Source organism: Heterodontus francisci, chromosome 7, assembly GCF_036365525.1.
Source record: "Heterodontus francisci isolate sHetFra1 chromosome 7, sHetFra1.hap1, whole genome shotgun sequence".
NCBI classification, from domain to species: Eukaryota; Metazoa; Chordata; class Chondrichthyes; order Heterodontiformes; family Heterodontidae; genus Heterodontus; species Heterodontus francisci.
Genome location: NC_090377.1, coordinates 111,838,675 through 111,857,272, shown reverse-complemented (window position 1 = coordinate 111,857,272; position 18,598 = coordinate 111,838,675). Strand labels below are relative to the sequence as shown.

Here is an 18,598-nt window from a genome sequence, read left to right as displayed (position 1 = left end):
GGAAGGTGGGAGAAAGGAAGAGCGAGAAGAGAGCTCATCAATTATGTTTAAGGAAGTAAGATCAGAGTACCTTCATTAACCTGCCAAACTTTTGGTAGTACAAGCAAGTTAGTTGATTTTGCCAGACTAAGAGCCTTGTTGCACCTCTGAGGCATCATTATTTAACAGGACAGTTGAGGGAGAAGCCCCACTTGATGTCATGGCACATCAACAGACAGGAGCTTGCAAAATGCAGCAAGTCCCTCTGCCCTTCGCAACAGCTGCCTTCCGTTAATCAAACTTCTGTCTAGCTAAGTCAGGCCACAAACTGGACAAGCCAAATCCATAAAAGGCTGTTCAGGGCGAAAGCCAGGCAAGACTAGATCTGAATAATCAAGCACTTGTTACAAAGTCTCTTGCTCCTTCAAAAGCACCCCACAGCTGGACATTGTGAACGGCTTAAAATATGTATTTTTTTTTTTTTAAAACAGCAAGTTTTTCTTTACACTCATCAGGAAAACTCAGCTTTGACCGAGCCTGCTAGGTCACCATTCACTGCACTGACCCAATGTATTTCTGACAATGAGTCTTCCAGCTGAAGGGCTCTCAGCAGGTTCAAGACACATTTTTATTCGAGTGCAATTTATATTGTAATTGAAGAAGCTTCTTTAAAAATAATTGTGTAGCAAGGGGTGGGGGACCTTACTTCCACATTTTGGGGCAGGACGCTGGTAGCTGTAGTGACAAAGGTTGCAGTAAAATGCTATTTCAAAATATAATTAATGGAAGCATGACAAGACTGCCTGATGGAGGGTATTCTGTGGAATTTTGCTTCATCTTTATGGTTGATGCTCAGTCCTGCAGTGATTTCCATGGACTCATTAACTGACAGGTCTCTTGGGATCATATTTCCCTCTTTCTTCCACTGTAACTCCTCAGCTTGTGGCCAAGCTATAAATAGTAGGCTTTGAACCATGCTGCCAAAATGTCTTGCTGGAACACGAGAGGCTGCATGAAACAGTTGTGGTTTGCGGCCAGAATTGAAGCGTACAGAGACTGTGCGCTGGACACTGTGACCGGCTCTGTATATCTTTTTTTTTTTACATCAGATTTTTCTTTACACTCATCCGGAAAACTCAGCTTTGACCGTGCCTGCTGGGTCACCATTCATTGCACTGACCCAATGTATTTTTGACAATGAGTCTTTCAGCTGAAGGGCCTTCAGCGGGTTCAAGACACATTTTTATTCAAGAGCAATTTATATTGTAATTGGAGAAGTTTCTTTAAAAAATAATTGTGTGTGTAGCAAGGGGTGGGGGAACTAGGTGATGCATCAAGCTGCCTCTTGGTAGCTTTGGAACCTGGTGTCGAACCTAGCACAGAATGATAGACAGAGGGGAAACCTGCCATTCCGCCATCCTCCTAAAGAGGAGGACAGTCTCAACCCAACTTTCTGGCCACCACAGGCACAAACCTTACCCCACAAGGCGATAGCTCACCACCACTTTCTCAAGAGCAAGGGCGGCACAGTGGCGCAGTGGTTAGCACCGCAGCCTCACAGCTCCAGGGACCCGGGTTCGATTCTGGGTACTGCCTGTGCGGAGTTTGCAAGTTCTCCCTGTGTCTGCGTGGGTTTCCTCCGGGTGCTCCAGTTTCCTCCCACATGCCAAAGACTTGCAGGTTGATAGGTTAATTGGCCATTATAAATTGCCCCTAGTATAGGTAGGTGGTAGGGAAATATATAGGGACAGGTGGGGATGTGGTAGGAATATGGGATTAGTGCAGGGTTAGTATAAGTGGGTGGTTGATGGTCGGCACAGACTCGGTGGGCCGAAGGGCCTGTTTCAGTGCTGTATCTCTAAACTAAACTAAACAATTAGGGATGGGCAATAAATGCTGGCTTTTCCAGCAATGCTCACATCCCATGAATGAATTTTAAAAAAAAAATTTACATTAAATCCCATGGGGTAAAAAAACCTCAACTTTAAGTTACAAAACCTTAAATGCTCAAAAATTTGAATTATTGTTTATGAATATTTAACAAGCTATATATATATATAAATAAAAAGAGCAGAAAGATGCCGAGATAAGACAATGAACAGCAGCAACTACATCTCCAGTTCCCCCTCCACCCCCCGCACCACCACCCTGCATATCCAACGTTTGGCGTCGGTTACATCATTGTGGATAATATCCAAGCAGAAACCTCACAATGTTCCACCGAAGGTTTGGGGGGGGGGGGGGGGGGGGGGCGGGGAAGAGAAGAGTGCGAAGAAACGAGTGTGCACGACCAGCTGTTTGCTTGAGATAGGTATTTGGAAAAGATCCAGAAGCAGGGTGATGTGTGATGTGGGGAAGAGAAAGCAGAATTACAAGCTTAAGCCTATTCTGCAGCTTTGATAATCAGTAGTGTAGAGAAGGACGTAACTCTGTACATCATCTGTGCTGAACCTGACCTGGGGGTACTTGATACTGCCTTTATAAGCAAAAAAAAAAATTGCAATTCACAGAAAAAAGCAGCTGGTCAGACACAAATTACACTTCTATTCAGCTTGCAAATCATTTTCAAATCCATAACTATTTTAAAAACAAATACTGAATGAAGAGAAGCAAAATACTGCAGACCCTGGAAATCAAAGACAGAAAATGCTACATGTTCAGCATTTCCAGCATTTTGGGTTTTTAATACAGAATGCAGGTTTGCGTCCAGTTTCTTACCAGCTTATAGGCATGATACGTTTCATCAAACTCGTGAGCTCCAACTGTGACTTCTGGAAGGAACCTGGGGACGGATGTCAGGTCAGCCACACGCTGTTTATCCTCAACCCTACTCAAGGAGAAAAGTTAATTTGAGTTGGTATTTGTTCCCATGACAGATCACTATATCAATAGATTCATTTCACTAAAATGCATTGGACCTGTCTCATTCTCACAGCTGTTGACTTGGTGCTATTGTCAGACCATGTTCAGGACGAATTGCTGGATTAGCAACCATTACAGGACTTTACACGTTTTGCCAAAATATAACATCCGCTCATATCCAGAATGCTAACATTCCTATGCATTAGTTAGTAACAGCACACATAACAATCTAGTACAGGAGTAACTATGGGACAACTTTGCTTGCACACAAAAACCTATTCAATGTAACCATAGCACCCCCTACTGCTTTTCTGTGGTGCAGACCATAACCGAATCACTGCAGCATAGATTGAATTTTTACAATTCATTATGGTGAATGGCTTTTCAAATAATTTTTTCTGACAGCTAGTGCCTTCTCAATCAAAGCCTGCAGTTGAAAGCTTCAATTTACTTAACACATTCCGCACAGTTCGTTGTTAGACTCCTGTATGTGTCCTGCTTTCCAAATGAAACTGTTCCACTGGGCCCTGCCCCAAGATGCAAAGGCGATCCAAGATTGACAGCACTAATGTTAATCGAAGATCAAGGGAAATGGTCATGAGCTGGGTGGGATGATTACAAGGCCATTTTTCATCTTCAGTGAAATTCAAGTGCACAGCAAGACTTCAAGTTGTCTTGACTTGTTCTCTTCTCCCAGGCTCACTCAAAAATTCCGTGACAGACAGAAACAAACAAAAGGACAATAGGTTTTTGCTGTCTCCCAGAGGCAAATTTTATGGTACAACATATTCAGAATTAGCCTGCACACATCCAATTCTCCCTCTCCTCTATTTTAACAGCAGCATTAAACCATATTACCTAAATGTAGACCAAAGTACAGAAGGTCCTCATCAGGGAACTCCTCTTTGCTGACGATGCTGCATTAACGTCCCACACTGAAGAGTGCCTGCAGAGACTCATCGACAGGTTTGCGGCTGCCTGCAACGAATTTGACCTAACCATCAGCCTCAAGAAAACGATCATGGGACAGGACATCAGAAATGCTCCATCCATCAAAATCTGCGACCACGCTCTGGAAGTGGTTCAAGAGTTCACCTACCTAGGCTCAACTATCACCAGTAACCTGCTTCTCAATGCAGAAATCAACAAGCGCATGGGAAAGGTGTCCGCTGCTATGTCCAGACTGGCCTAGGGAGTGTGGGAAAATGGCGCACTGACACGGAACACAAAAGTCCGCATGTATCAAGCCTGTGTCCTCAGTACCTTGCTCTACAGCAGTGAGGCCTGGACAACGTATGTCAGCTAAGAGCGACGTCTCAATTCATTCCATCTTCGCTGCCTCCGGAGAATCCTTGGCATCAGTTGACAGGACCGTATCTCCAACGCAGAAGTCCTCGAGGCGGCCAACATCCCCAGCAAATACACCCTACTGAGCCAGCGGCACTTGAGATGGCTTGGCCATGTGAGCCGCATGGAAGATGGCAGATCCCCGAAAACACATTGCACAGCGAGCTCGTCACTGGTATCAGACCCACCGGCTGCCCATGTCTCCGCTTTAAAGATGTCTGCAAATGCGACATGATGTCCTGTGACACTGATCACAAGTCGTGGGAGTCAGTTGCCAGTGATCGCCAGAGCTGGCGGACAGCCGTAAAGGTGGGGCTAAAGAGTGGCGAGTCGAAGAGACTTAGTAGTTGGCAGGAAAAAAGACAGAAGCGCAAGGGGAGAGCCAACTGTGTAACAGCCCCGACAACCAATTTTATGTGCAGCACCTGTGGAAGAGTCTGTCACTCTAGAATTGGCCTTTATAGCCACTCCAGGTGCTGCTTCACAAACCACTGACCACCTCCAGGCGCTTACCCAATGTCTCTCGAGACAAGGAGGCCAAAGAAGTAGAAGAAGCCATTAAAAGAGATACGAGCACATGAAGAATTTGTACAGTAGCATCACCAAAATCTACACCTTATCGTTAGATAATTTTACAACAGATCCATTAGCTTTTTAAGTTTTGCTTTACTAACAGATCTTGGCTGATTTGAGTTTCCTAAGCGCAATTCAATCACTCCTCCAGACGTTAGCCATCCCGATACAGCCCATAATCCGACTTTATATTGCCAAAGGTTTTAAGGACCATGTCTAAGAGACTTAAAGACATTTGTTTTAAAGTTAGGCAAAACAGTGACTGATAATGTAAACCCCTGCACTGTCCCCTCCAAAATGAGTGATACGATTGCATTTAATACAAGTGCCCTATTGTATTTCAGGTTGCAAAGCCTTTCATGCTTTTGTCCATCTAAGCTGCATCCAGTCTTCCAAATCAGAAAGATCAAATAGAACAATGGCAGCATTTAGTACAGAGCAGAGAGCGACTCAAGCAGAGGACGTATTGGTGCCATTTAGAATGAGCTCATATGACATTATTACTAATAGATTATCCCAGCACAAGGCAAAAATTTCTGATGAAGACAGAACACAGATTCAGGAGTGTGGTCCATTGTATAAACTAATCAAATGAGCCAGAATTTGCTAGCAATATAACGGAGAGTTCATGATGCAAGCCATTATTAACGTGAAAATAATTCGCCATTAGCCTCATAAAAACAGGGGCTCGCTATCAACCTGGCCATGTGTTCTGAAAAAATTGCTGCATTTGTACTGTAAATATGAATTAAATTTGTTGAAGAAAGTTAGGACTGGTATTTAACAATATAAGCTACTCACCCTCAGAGGCCCAGGAAGGGAATAATTGAAACCGTGGGGTCTTATTCCTGCAGGTAAGTAAATTGCTCTTAGAGGTTTAATTAACTGTTTTTTCTTACTTTTTTTTGTCTTTTTTGCCTCTCTCAATCGAATCGCTCTTTCCCTCTCCATTTTTACTCTCTCTCCAATTTACCCTATTTCCTTTCCGTTGTTCACGCTCTACTCTTTCTCTAAGACTGGTAGTCTCATTGCTCACTGAGGCCCCAGATGCGCCCTCACTTGCCGTTATCAGCTCACATTTCCGGTAATTTAAGGCTCCAAAAATTTACAGCTGTTGGGTGCAGAAAAAAAAAAGCACAATGTCAACTTCCATGCACAAAAAATTTCAGGACACAGCAGAGATCAGAAGTCCACATTGGTTGCAGTGGTCCTGGAAAACTCTTGGCAAATTGAGAATCCTAAAACAGCGAACCTTTGAACTCAGAATGCTGACAAATCATGGGGAAAGGGAAAAGGAAATGGTCACTTTTTTTTTTAAACTTCAGAAATATTCAGTCCAATCATTCTATAAAATGGAGTGCACTGTGCCTTGAGATAGACTCTCGCTATAATATTCCCCTCCTGAAGGTAAGCAAAAATAGAAGAGTGGCCACTCAACACTTGCAGGAAAATCACAAACACAAACTCTCAACTCCACAGCTTTGCAAAAGCAAAATACTGCGGATGCTGGAAATCTGAAATGCAAACAGAAAATGCTCGAAATACTCAGCAGGTCTGGCAGCCTCTGTGGCGAGAGAAACAGAGTTAACGTTTCAGGTCTGTGACCTTTCATCAGAACTCTGAAATGCCAACTTTTTCTCTCTCTCTCTCTACAGATGCTGCCAGACCTGCTGGGTATTTCCAGCATGTAGTTTTAACTTCATTGCATTCTCTGCTCACCTGTGTTTCTTTGGGGAATTCCAGAAACAAAGTGCAGCCATTTTTACTAAATGTCACTTTGATCCCAAAGCAAATTTGGCAGTTATTATGTTTAAGCAGCAAGCATTTTAGGCAAGGACTGTGGTCGATTCGGATGCATGTATGTTGACCCAACTATGGTTTAGTTTACTTGTAAATTATACAACATACCGTGGATCAATGCCAAAGCATGAATTATACAAACACAGGCTAACTGGGAAGCAGTCTCTTGCATCAAGTGTGAAATTCCTTAGCCCCTTGAAATCCAACTTGTTTTTGCCTGCCTCATTTGCTCTCGATAGGTTCAGCTGGAGAGTATGGGATTGGTCACTGTCATTACTATATAACCTGCAGCATAGCTCTTCTTTTGTACACTTGTCCTGGAAAGGACAAGCTAATAATAATATTCCTGAAGTTTGTCAGTACCTTTATCTCCTCAGAAAACTGTAAAAGAAACCGAAAGCCAGACTGCTCAGCCAAATTCACAGAATAATCAATCTAGTTAATACGGTAACATAATGCTTGTGCCACAAGGCACAAGTCAGGAGTGTGATAGAATACTCTCCACTTGCCTGGATGAGTGCAGCTCCAACAACACAACCAGCTCGACACCATCCAGGACAAAGTAGCCCGCTTGGCTGGCACCCCCTCCACTACCTTCAACATTCACCCCCTCCACCACCGGTGCACAGTGGTAGCAGTGTGTACCATCTACAAGATGCACTGCAGCAAATTTGCCAAGCCTCCTTCAAAAATACCTTCCAAACTTGTGACCTCTACTACCTAGAATGCCAAAGGCAGCAGATACATGGGAACACCACCACCACCAAGTTCCCCTCCAAGCCACACACCATCCTGACTTGGAAATACATCGCTGTTCCTTCACTGTCGCTGGGTGAAAATTCTGGAACACTCTATCTACACATCTGTGGGTGTATCTATAGCACGTGAACTGCAGCAGTTCAAGGCAGTGGCTCACCAAAACACTCAGGGGCAATTAGGTATGGGTAATAAATGCTGGCCTAGTCAGCAATGCCCACATCCCATGAATAAATTTTTAAAAAGCATTGCTACAGAGGCAGGCCTTGATGGCAAGAGTCTAATACAGGCAGCAGCATTTGTGGGGGGGCGGGGGGGGGGGGGGGGGCGGGGAGAACTAGCACTGGAGTGCAAATCCTGACACTTCATATAATATGAGCATGGGAAATGACATGTGCTACTGTCTGTCTGCAAGGTTAAATTTTTACCTGCCCACAATCTGCCAAACTAGTCCTCCAGGGTAAGCATGGTGCAAAAATGATATTTCAAGTATTCCACCTCATGAATATATGTCAATTGTAATGAAGCAGGGATGCTGTCCAGTTAATGTGGAACTGGTTCGTGGTCACAAGTGGCAATTCCTGTGGTGCCTACACCACACTGCAAATCTTGTCTGCTTTCCTGGTACTGTAAACTAATTTTGATCTTTAGAGGGCCCCATTGCACAGCAGTTGACTTTATTGCTTGAAAAAGCTTCTCCTTAATATCTGCCTTTAGTACATTCTGAACATGGAATTCAAAAAGAGACGTGGTTTTTGTTGGAACGACAAAATATAGCAGATGCCAACAATGAATACCAGACAGACATTTATGATGTTGTGGATTTACTAGCTTCTAAACTGCACTTTGCTTATTTTCTTTTTTTTCTACATTTTTTGTAGTGTCTTGGGCCATTTCCAAGCCAAAAGAGCAAAGTAGCCTGGTGCTGGGCCTTTGACAATGGCAGCCTACTCTTAGACGGAAAGAAGAACAAGACTCCTCCTAACCACACAGCAAAAATCAATTTCCTTAGAAAAGAACAGAAAGAGACAGCAATTATTGGAATATATGAATATAAGAAAAGACAGGACAGGAAAAGACCAGCTGATCCAACAAGCCTGCCTCAGTCACAATGCACCAAGCATCATAACAGTCAATAGATAAAACGTCACAAGATGCCTTACATTATAATAATGTGCTCTCTCAGGTGAATGCAAAAAATTTCATGGGAATTTCGAAGAGGAGCAGCAAAATTCTTCGTGACCTGACATATTTATCCTTCAATCAACATCACAAATCAAATTATCTGGCCATTATCACATTGCTGTTTGTGTGATCTTGCTGTGCACAAATTGGCTGCCATTTTTCCTATATTACAACAGTGACTACGTTTCAACTTCATTGGCTGTAAAGAACATTGGGGGAGTCCTGAGGTCAAGCTATAGAAATGCAAGTTTTTTAAATTCTACTGACACTTAATACAATTCCAAGGCTAATCATTACCTAGACTATATTTCTTCCCACCTGCTTCAACTAAGGACTCAATTCTCTGTCTCCATTACAACTGCCTTGATTATACCACCTTCCAAAATATCCTTTCCTGTCCAAAGAAATAAGCAGGAGCCTCAGCTGAGTCCATCCTATTTCCTTCTACCCGCACCTCCCCTCCTGCGCCACCAAACGTGACAGAATCCATCGTCCACATCATCCATCCTGCCAGCCTCCGCATTTATTTTATTTATTTATTTAGAGATACAGCACTGAAACAGGCCCTTCGGCCCACCGAGTCTATGCCGACTAACAACCACCCATTTATACTAATCCTATATTAACCTATATATTAATCCTATATATCCTATATTTAAGAGATCGTCTTTTTTCTGGTTAGCATGATCCCTCTGCCAAATACATCTTCCCTCCCTTGCTTTCCAAAGGGACAGTCCTCTCTGTGACACCTTGGCCCACTCTTGCATCACCCTACTGCCTGTTCTCCTCTACCCACCACTTTCCAGTTCTAACAAAGGTTTACTTTTTTTAATTATTCGTTCATGGGATGCAAGTATCGCTGGCTAGACCAGCAATTGTTGCCCATCCCTAATTGTACTTGAGAAGGTGGTGGTGAGCCGTCTTCTTGAACCACTGCGGTCATGTGGTGTAGGTTGATCCACAGAGGTTAGGAAGGGAGTTCCAGGATTTTAACCCAGCGACAGTGAAGGAACAGCAGATATAGTTCCAAGTCAAGATAGTGTGTGGCTTGGAGGGGAACTTGCAGGTGGTGGTGCTCCCCTGTGTCTGCTGTCCTCGTCTTCTCGGTGGTACAGGTCACGGGTTTGAAGGTGCTGTCGAAGGAGCCTTGGCAAGTTGCTGTAGTGCATCTTGTAGATGGTATACACTGCTGTCACTGTGAATCAGTGGTGGAGAGAATGAATGTTTAAGGTGGTGGATGGGATGCTGATCAAGCAGGCTTCTTTGCCCTGGATGGTGTCAAGCTTCTTGAGTGAAATATTAAATTGTCTGTTTGCTCCACAAATGTGGCTGACCTGCTGAATGTTTCAAACATTTTCTCGTTAAAAGATGAGCTGATCTATCAAACCTGCACCAAAGAGTCATGGTGCAGTTTATGCACCCATCTAGTACAATATTGTGGTCACTGTTGCTCAAGTGTTCCTCCACATGGAAACGAATACTGCAACAGGGCCACGAATAGCAATTAAAATATACTATCCAATTGCCCCTTGCTTCATCATTCACATGTTGTTTAAGTAAGCAGTCATTCATTATATCCACAAATCTTTCAGTTGCCCTGCCCTCAATACTACATGGTCCATTGCCGACCCACTGAATGCCCAGGAATTAAAATCCCCATTACACCAACATTACCTGATTCAGTTGTCCTTCTAATTTGTGATCAGAACGCTAGACCATAATGGGCCCCTGGATCTGGGGGCCCCGACATCAGCAGCCAATGACTATTTTTCAAAACATAACAGCTGAGGTAGAGACAGACTGGTCTGGAGTGATTTAAACAAGGGGTTTCTGAGAGATGGGTATGAACATCATCCAAAGATATGGGGTTCCACATTTACTCTGATGACACCAAGCCTTACCTCTTCACCACCTCTCCCAACTCCTCCATTTCCTCCGTGTTGTCAGACCACTTGTCTGACATTCAGTCTTGGATGAGTCACAATGTCCTCCAATAAAACATCGGAGAAGACCAAAGCCAGTGTCTTTCGCTGCCATCACAAACTGATTCCATGCCCCTTCCTAGCCACTGTCTTACTCTTTGCATTTTTGCCACTATACTCAAACCCAAGCTTCTGACCACATACCCTCTCCATCAAAAAGTACACTTATTTCCACCTCGGACATTGCCCATCTCTGCCCATCCGCTCATCCATGCCTTTATCACTTCCAGACTGAACTATTCCAAAGATCTCCTTGCAAACACTCATCCTTCATGCTCTGTAATCTTCATCTCATTGAACAATCAAATCTAGGAAGACCAAGTACTAATGTATCTACAACTGCCCACATTACCACAAGGACAGGAAATCCCTGCAATTTATACTGTAATGTTCTACAATTTTTCAGTGGCTATGGTCATAAGCAAACCTTTCTTCTTCTTTGGCCTCCTTGTCTCGAAAGACAATGGGTAAACGCCTGGTGGTGGTCAGTGGTTTGTGGAGCAGCACCTGGAGTGGCTATAAAGACCAATTCTAGAGTGACAGACTCTTCCACAGGTGCTGCACATAAAATTGGTTGTCAGGGCTGTTTCGCAGTTGGCTCTCCCCTTGCACTTCTGTCTTTTTTCCTGCCAACTGCTAAGTCTCTTCGACTTGCCACACTTTAGCCCCGCCTTTATAGCTGCCCGCCAGCTCTGACGATCGCTGGCAACTGACTCCCACGACTTGTGATCAATGTCACAGGACTTCATGTCGCATTTGCTGACGTCTTTAAAGCGGAGACATGGACGACCGGTGGGTCTGATACCAGTGGCGAGCTCGCTGTACAGTGTATCCTTGGGGATCCTGCCATCTTCCATGCGGCTCACATGGCCAAGCCATCTCAAGTGCCGCTGACTCAGTAGGGTGTATAAGCTGAGGATGTTGGCCGCCTCGAGGACTTCTGTGTTGGAGATACGGTCCTGCCATCTGATGCCAAGTATTCTCCGGAGGCAGCGAAGATGGAATGAATTGAGACGTCACTCTTGGCTGACATACGTTGTCCAGGCCTCACTGCCGTAGAGCAAGGTACTGAGGACACAGGCTTGATACACGCGGACTTTTGTGTTCCGTGTCAGTGCGCCATTTTCCCACACTCTTTTGGCCAGTCTGGACATAGCAGTGGAAGCCTTTCCCATGCGCTTGCTGATTTCTGCATCGAGAGACAGGTTACTGGTGACAATTGAACCTAGGTAGGTGAACTCTTGAACCACTTCCAGAGCGTGGTCGCCGATATTGATGGTTGGAGCATTTCTGACGTCCTGTTCCATGATGTTCGTTTTCTTGAGGCTGATGGTTAGGCCAAATTCATTACAGGCAGCCGCAAACCTGTCGATGAGATTCTGCAGACACTCTTCAGTGTGAGATGTTAATGCAGCATCGTCAGCAAAGAGAAGTTCCCTGATGAGGACTTTCCGTACTTTGGTCTTTGCTCTTGGACAGGCAAGGTTGAACAACCTGCCACCTGACCTTGCGTGGAGGAAAATTCCTTCTTCTGAAGACTTGAACGCATGTGAGAGCAGCAGGGAGAAGAAAATCCCAAACAGTGTAGGTGCGAGAACACAGCCCTGTTTCACGCCACTCAGGATAGGAAAGCAAACCTTTAGCAGCTCATTTATACAGCACCAAGAGACTGAAATATCACCCTGAAGGAATAATCCAGCAAAGGCTTGCAGATCAGTTATGTTTGAACATTGTCCTCATTGCCTTTGGTAAAGTTGAAACTTGATGTGATTTACTTAAATAAGAATGTAAGAACATAAGGAATAGGAGCAGGAGTAGGCCATACTGCCCCTTGAACCTACTCCATCGTTCAATAATATCACTGCCTATCCTCAATCTTATCTCCACTTTCCCACCCGATCCCCTTATCCCTCGATTCCCTTAAGAGTCCAAAAACCTATCGATCTCAGCCTTGAATATACTCAATGAATGAGCATCCACAGCCATCAGGGGTAGAGGATTCCAAAGATTTCCACCATGTGAAGAAATTTTTCCTCATCTCATTCTGTCATGGCAATCCCCTTATCCCAAGACTATGACCCCCATAGTTTTATGCAGCCACGGGAAACAGCCTCTCACCACCTAGTCTGTCAAGCTCTCTCATACATTTATGTTTCAATAAGATCATCTCTCATTCTTCTAAACTCCAGAGAGTATAGACGAGTCTATTCAACTCTCCTCACAGAACAACCCTCTCATTCGAGGAATCGATCTAGTGAACATTTGTTGCACTCCCTCCAAGGCAAGTATATCCTTCCTTAGGTAAGGAGGCCAAAACTGCACATAGTATCCCAGGTGTGGTCTCACCAAAGCCCTGTACAATTGCAGTCAAGACTTCCTTACTCTTATACTCTAACCCTCATGTAATAAAGGCCAACATACGATTTGCCTTCCTAATTGCTTGCTGTCACTATGTTAATTGTGTTTTGTGTGCAAGGACACCCATTTTCCTCTGAATACCAACAGTTAATAGTTTCACACCATTTAAAAATGTTTCCGTTTTCCTATTCTTACTACCAAAATGAATAACCTCACATTTCCCCACATTATACTCCATCTGCCACCTTCTTGCCCACTCACGTGTCTATATCCCTTTGCAGCCTATTTGTGTCCTTCTCACAGCTTACTTTCCCACTTAGCTTTGCATCATCAGCAAACTTGGCTACCTTACACTGTGTCCCTTCATCCAGATATTTGATATAGATTGTGAATAGTTGAGAACCCAGTACTGATCTTGGCACTCCACTAATAGCCTGCCAACCTGAAAATGATCTGTTTATTCCCATTCTGCTTTCTGTTCTTTAACTAATCCTCTATCTATGCTAATATATTACCCCCAATCCCATGAGCCCTTATCTCATGGAACCACCTTTCGTGAGACACCTTATCAAATGCCTTTTGAAAATCCAAATATACCATATCCACAGGTTCCCTTTTCTACTCTGCTAGTTACATCCTCAAAAAACTATAATAATCACGTTCTCCAGCAAACGCCCCACATAGGATAGGAGCCATGCTCGTGTCAGACTGATCGTCGCCGCACTGGAAAACAAGACTTGGTGCGTGGGCATCAGTGACAAGCATAGACTTCAAGCACCCCAAGTTTGCTGAACACGAGCTCTGCAGCACTCCCACAGCTGAGTGTCAAAAGATTGTTGAAAAAGTATACAGTCCATTTAGCGGGCAGTTTCCTATAAATGCATTAACCTTTTTTTTTAGTATTTTATCACATGACCAGAACCTCAGAGTTGGCATAAAAGCAGAAAATGCTCTAAATACACAGCAGGTACATCAGCACCCGTGAAGAGAAAAGACAGGGTTAACATTTCACGTGTAGACTCTTTGCCAGAATCTAGACCCAAAACAGTAACCCGTCTTTCTCATTACAGATGCTGACAGATCTGCTGTACATTTCCTGCATTTTTTTTATTTTTCTTTCAGATGTTCAATTTTATCTAGATCTGTGTATTGGTCTTGAAGCCATCTACACAATACAGTGAATTCCTCAGTGGACAACTTGTGAATGGTATTAATAGCCCCCATCTGACCCCAATTAAGTGTAAACCATGTACTCACAGTAGTCTGAGTAAATGGAAAGAAACATTGCTTTGCTCCAGCCACGGTCCTTTATCCCACTTCAAGAGCTCCATGTCCTCAACAATCTGCAATTACAGCAGCAGTAGTTTGGTCAGAAACTGCATGTCAAAGTTTATTATCCTAATGGGGCTTTGGGAAAGGTCAGGGAGGTTTGATCAGAGTAGATCGCTCCAGTAGAAAACTGCACATAGCAGCCCTGGCACAAGCACATGAACTAAATGGCCTCCTTCAAGCTGTCAGCCACAACTCAACAACTTGCATTTATATAAAGCTCTGAATGTAGTAAAACATACCAAAGTACCTCACAAAAGTGTTATCAACCAAAACTTGACACCAGCTACAGAAAGAGATAGTAGGCCAGGTAACCAAAAACTTAGTCAAAGGTAGGTTTAAAGAAGGTCTTAAAAGGAGAAAGGCGCAGAGAAGTTTGGGGAGGGAATTCCAGAGCCAAGGGTTCAGGCAACTGAGGGACTGGCCACCAATGGTGGAGCTATTAAAACATTCAGTGGTCGTGTCCAAGCCAATATTTATTCCTCATCCAACATCACTAAAACAGATTACTTGGCTAGTCATCACATTACAGTTTGGAGGATCTTAGTGTGCATAAATTGTCCTCCACCTTTGCATACACAACTGTGACTACACCTCAAAAGTAAGCCATTGGCTGTAAAGTTCTTTGGGGTGTCCAGAGGATGTAATAACTGTGGTACAAGTGCAAGTTTTTTCTTACTTCAGTACAATGTCTAGGATTGTATGTGAACTTATTGGGCCCAATTTTAACTCTATGCAAGTGGGTGGGTTTTGAATGGGTTAAAATCAGGCCCATTGTCTCTGTCACAATTACACAAAATATTAGAGAACAACACAACAGTAAGCACACTTAGGGACCCTGATTGCCCTTGCTTCACATCATTTCCTTCAATGCTACTGGAGAAAGGTCAATGTGTCATCGAAAGATACAGTTGAACTCACGGCACAGGTTCCTTCGAAGGCAGTCCTTCAAAACTGATGAAATTTCTCACGTGCACACCTCTCAATAATGAAAATGATAACACTCAACATATGAGCAAAACAAACTAGCTACATTTAATAAAAAGTTTAATTTCTTGGGTCTATCCCACCCTATTAAGACTGGTAATGGTGTTATGGCTCGCATCTGTGGCTTGCCATTATAAGACCACCTCTGTACTTTATGCATCCAACATCACCAAGGGATTGGAGTATAACAATAGAGAGATCTTACTGCAAGTATATAGGGCATTAGTGAGATCACTCCTGGAATCCTGGGTATAGCTTTGGTCTCCTTACCTAAGGAAAGATATACTTGCCTTAGAGAGTGTGCAACAAAAGTTCACTAGACTGGTTCGTGGGATAAGAGGGCTGTCCTGAGAAATTGAGTAGAATGGGCCTATATTTCCCAGAGTTTAGAAGAAGTGGTGATTTCATTGAAACAGCAACTTATATTCATATAGTGGCTTTAACAAATAAAATATCCCAAGGCACTTTACAGGGGCATTATAAAACAAAGTATGACGCCAAGTCACAGGAGGAGATATTAGGTCAGATGACCAAAATCTTCAAAAAGGTAGGTTGTAAGAGTGTCTTAAAGGAGGAAAGCAAGGTAGCAAGGTGGAGACGCAGGAGAGGGAATTCCAGAGCTTCAGACTGAGGCAAATAAAGGTGAGGCCACCAATGATGGAGCGATCAAAATCAGGGATGCACAAGATGCCAGAATTAGAGGAGCGCAGATATCCTGGAGGGTTGTGGGGCTGGAGGAGATTAAAGAGATAGGGAGAGGCAAGGCCATGTACGGATTTGAAACCAAGGAAACATACAAAATTCTTAAGGGACTTGAAATTGTATATGCTAGGGGATGTTACTCCTGACTGGTGAGTCTAGAACACAGGGTCACCGTCTAATAAGGGGGTTGGCCATTTAGGACTGAGATGAGGAGAAATTTCTTCACTCAGAGGGTTGCGAATCTTAGAAATTCTCTATTCAAGAGAGCTGTGGATGCTCAGTAATTGACAGAAGTCGAGAGGTTTTTGGATACAAAGGGATTTAAGGGATATGCCGTTAGTGCAGGAAGGTCAAGTTGAGACAGAAAGTCAGCCATGATCGCATTGAATGGCAGAGCAGGCTGAAGGGACCACGTGGTCTCCTCCTGATCCTATTTTTTTTTTTAATTCTTATGGAAGACACCAAGTCAGCTAATATATGCAAAGAGCCACCGGAATCACAAAAGTTCACTTGCAAATGCCATTTAACAGCAAAGTATAAACCATGCTGGTTGGGCATTACAAGCTCCATTTTGAGCAGGACAGGTTATTTTCACTGATAAGCACAGCAGAGACTGGTCATACATCTTGAACAAAGAGACAGCGAGAGACAGAGAGATGCCGTTCAGCACTGGTGCACTTTTAACTTTGCAAAAATAAAGTTTAATATCCAAGTATTAATCATAATTTAAATGTTTCCAGAAAATTAAACTGGTTCAATATTCTTGTTGCTGGCCCTGCATTTGAGTGTTAAAACCTAGCTTGTGATATATTCAAATTGGACAGGAAATTACTATTTTATAACCCAGCGGGTGCAACTATTGAATTGCCACGGTGGTCCACAGATCATTCTTGTATTAAATGGTGGGGCTGATGGGAGGAGAAAGGAAAGTGTTCACTAACAGCTTGCAGATGACATCTGAGCTGGCTGCTACTGCAAACACTGAAGCAAAGCATTAGAGATCACGCAATTCATGGCTTGGCTCGGCTTGAAAGTGGATCTGTCAACACTCCAGATGCAGAATGGAAACTATGATACCCACGCTATGCTTAACATGCGAACCTGGATTTTTGACAGGAGATTCACACACTGTGGGGAAACTAAATAAAGATCAACTCCATCCAATCTAAACTAACACCGCTTATTAGAAAAATGGTATAGCTAAAATTACACCATAAAAAAACAAAGGCAGCTGTACCACTTAGATTATTAACACTAAATCAGACTATTGTGGCCACAGGTATTCACAGTCCTGCTTTTAATAGTTGTACTCTAGCAAATTTCAGAAGAGTGTATTGTTAAACTCCAAAGAATTTTTTTTAGGGGAGGGTGTGGGGGCGATAGTCACATACATGACTGATGAACCTCACGCATCACTAAGAAATCTGTACAGACACTGTCTTTACACTCCCTGTATCCTGGATTCAAATCCAGCTCAGATTGATAGAATCAAAATTTCCTCTCCGTCAGTTGCAAAGATTGAACACAAAATGAATTTGGGCAATCTAGGCTTAGTTCTTGGGCCCACAACCCAAATTTGACCAAAACTGAGGAAAAGTTGGCAGCTTCATTTGCAGGGCTTAAGCTTGGCTGGCGAGAGAAATGGCAGCATCCTGATGTAACAGAGGCCCACTTCTGCGACTGGAATTAAGGGATATTGTTGAGGGACCTTTAGTCTGCATCTGGCCTGTGCCAGTGAGATCCAGGGGGCTTGATACCAGACAGCACTGATATCATTTAAGTCATGCAATATTGAGATACAAAAACCTAGATGTAAAATAAGAGAAAAAAATTTATATTAAAATTCAACGGCAAGGATACAATACATCCCTCCAGTTTTGAAATGAATACTTTCACACAACTATACATTCCATTGAAGATTGGTCAAGCAATGTTCCTTAATACTCTGGTAAAGAAGTTATAAAGTGCAAAGAGGACCATTTCCATTGTATTGTGATAATAAAGTTAATACTCTAACTTTCCTGGTCTAAGTTCAAACAACATCGAATTCACTTAGAATTAAATAAACAGGGCTCAGGCAGGCTCATTCAGCTTGTTTATTCTGGCGAGGAATAGTTTCCGCGCAAGGTATACCACTGAAGCAGCTTCCTGGGTAAATACAAAATAAAGTTGAAAGATTTTGCTTGATGCAGTTTGTTTATTTTAACCTAAATAACTAAGACAAAATGCAGCACATAATGCCTTTGATACTGGGATCAAAAATATATTGGGTCAAGCCGGATCAGTTGATGGTCACTTTACACAAACAGTCTCAATAATCAGACCTGTTTTATAGTAATGCTTTCAAATTTTAACTATTCAAAATGCGTTATTGTAAAAACCACAATCGTGCTTTGATTAAAAACTTTAGAAGTATTACAAGTATTTTGAAGCTCCAAAAGGGAAACACATACTCCAACAGTGTTTTGCACAGTTACTGAAAACAATTCTGCTGCAAAAGCTGACTTAGTTTTTCATTCAAAGTTAGATTTGAACCTGCCGCTGCACTAAAACAACCCTAAATTACATAGAATTACTAAGGGCTGTTTCAATGCTGTGGCAGGTGCATCAGTGATTCCCTTTGCCCCACCATGGCAGTCGTGCCTTCAGCTGTCTAGGCATTAAGCTCTGGAATTCACTCCAAAATGCAAGTTGTTGTTGCTGACAAATGCTGGTGACACTTTATCGACGATGCATGG

The 18,598-nt window shown here is 43.1% G+C and overlaps 1 protein-coding gene across 2 annotated transcripts in view; it reads right to left on the bottom strand.

Moving 5' to 3' along the window:
* The window catches only part of ndufa10 (NADH:ubiquinone oxidoreductase subunit A10), a 63,481-nt gene that overhangs the window by 3,513 nt on the left and 41,370 nt on the right, over positions 1-18,598 (bottom strand). For both annotated transcript variants that reach the window (XM_068035887.1, XM_068035888.1), the window contains exons 8-9: positions 14,100-14,185; positions 2,698-2,806 (exon numbers count right to left, since the gene is read on the bottom strand). In XM_068035887.1, coding sequence (XP_067891988.1) covers positions 2,698-2,806; positions 14,100-14,185 — 195 coding nt within the window. The remainder of the gene's footprint in view (positions 1-2,697; positions 2,807-14,099; positions 14,186-18,598) is intronic.